The 1446-nt window shown below is 37.1% G+C and overlaps 1 protein-coding gene across 1 annotated transcript; it reads left to right on the forward strand.

Annotated features, from left to right (window-relative positions):
* Window positions 1-312: 312 nt before the first annotated feature.
* EAH_00060130 (YT521-B-like family domain-containing protein, putative) lies at window positions 313-1079 on the forward strand (the record flags this gene model as incomplete). Its single annotated transcript, XM_013397098.1, has 2 exons — window positions 313-315; window positions 510-1079. The coding sequence occupies 2 exons, from the start codon at window positions 313-315 to the stop codon at window positions 1077-1079; spliced, it is 573 nt and encodes a 190-aa protein (XP_013252552.1).
* Window positions 1080-1446: the final 367 nt, after the last annotated feature.

Raw genomic sequence — 1446 nt, forward strand, 5'->3', positions numbered from 1 at the left:
TATATATGTACATTTATATGCAAGTATATTTATATACAAGTATATATATATATATATATAGATTTATATATATATATGTGTACAAGTATTTTTATAAACAAGCCGTGATTTTCTGTGTGCATTTCTGTTTGTCTCCTCTTCGTATTATTTTGTTTTTTATGTTTTTATTTTTGTTTAGTTGTTGTTTGATTTATTGTTTTATTATTTAAAGCTTTAATTCTTATTTATTTATTTTGTTTAGGTGGAAAGAAGAAAGAAATGCTCGCATTAACAAACCCCGCAACAAAAATATTTCCTGTAGACCTCACAGCCATGGTGAGTTGAGGTGTACGTACACCTCAAACCCTAAACCCTAAACCCTAATCTACTTTGTCTAGCCCTTATAGTTCGGGTGTTGGGGTTTGGTGTTTGAATGTAGCTGGCGATATGAACTCAATTAGAGAAAAGCCTGCAGCAAAGCAACGCTGCTGCTGCTGCTATTGCTGCTGCTGCTTTGTCTTTGTTTATAGACATATGAAGATTATATTGAAACTTATGAAGCCTCGAGGGATCTGTGGCTGAGGGTATTTGAACGACACGGGTATAAACTGCAGCAGCAAGAAGAAGATAAAACACACGAAGCAGCAGCAGCTCATGATGAGGCTGCAGCTGCTGCTGCTGCTGCACAAAATGCTGATGCAGCAGCTGCTGCTGCACCAAATGCTGATATACCTGCTGCTGCTGGTGCGCCTGATGCTGCAGCGGCACCTGCAGCTGCTGCACCTGCTGATGCAGCATCTGCTGATGCAGCAGCAGCAGCAGCAGCAGCAAATGAAGAGTCATCTGGGGTGTCTGTACCCCAAGATGATTCTTCTATTTGTTCAGAGCCAGCAGCAACAGCAGCAGCAGCAGCGGTTGAGGGCGCTGCTGCTGCAGAAACAGCAGAAATCCACGGCTTGCCTATAGACTCCAGAGAAGCAGCAGCAGCAGCAGCAGCAGCAACAGCAGCAGCAACAGCAGCAGCAGCAGCAAAGGCACTGCAGCAAAACCAAAACGAAGAAGAAAACGAATTTCTCCTTCGAGTTAAGTCAGAGCTCTAACCGCAACCCCAAACTAAATAAATAAATAAATCAATAAATCAATAAATCAATAAATAAATCAATAAATAAATATAAATATAAATAAATATAAATAAATAGATATGTCGTGTTGCAAAGTAATAGATGAGCTAACAAACAAACCAACCAAAGACTGAGGGAAAAGAATATAGAAATAAATTAATTAATTAATTAATTAATTAATTAGTAAACAATAAACAAATAAAACAAATAAAAAACAAACAAACAAACAAACAAACAAACAAACAAACAAGCGATGCGGTGGATAGAAGAAGAAAATAAAAAAAGAGAGACAAACAACAGCAACAACAGCAATTCTATATATATATATATATATATATATATATAT

This window comes from Eimeria acervulina, genomic scaffold (assembly GCF_000499425.1).
Source record: "Eimeria acervulina Houghton genomic scaffold, Eah_scaff1473, whole genome shotgun sequence".
NCBI classification, from domain to species: Eukaryota; Apicomplexa; class Conoidasida; order Eucoccidiorida; family Eimeriidae; genus Eimeria; species Eimeria acervulina.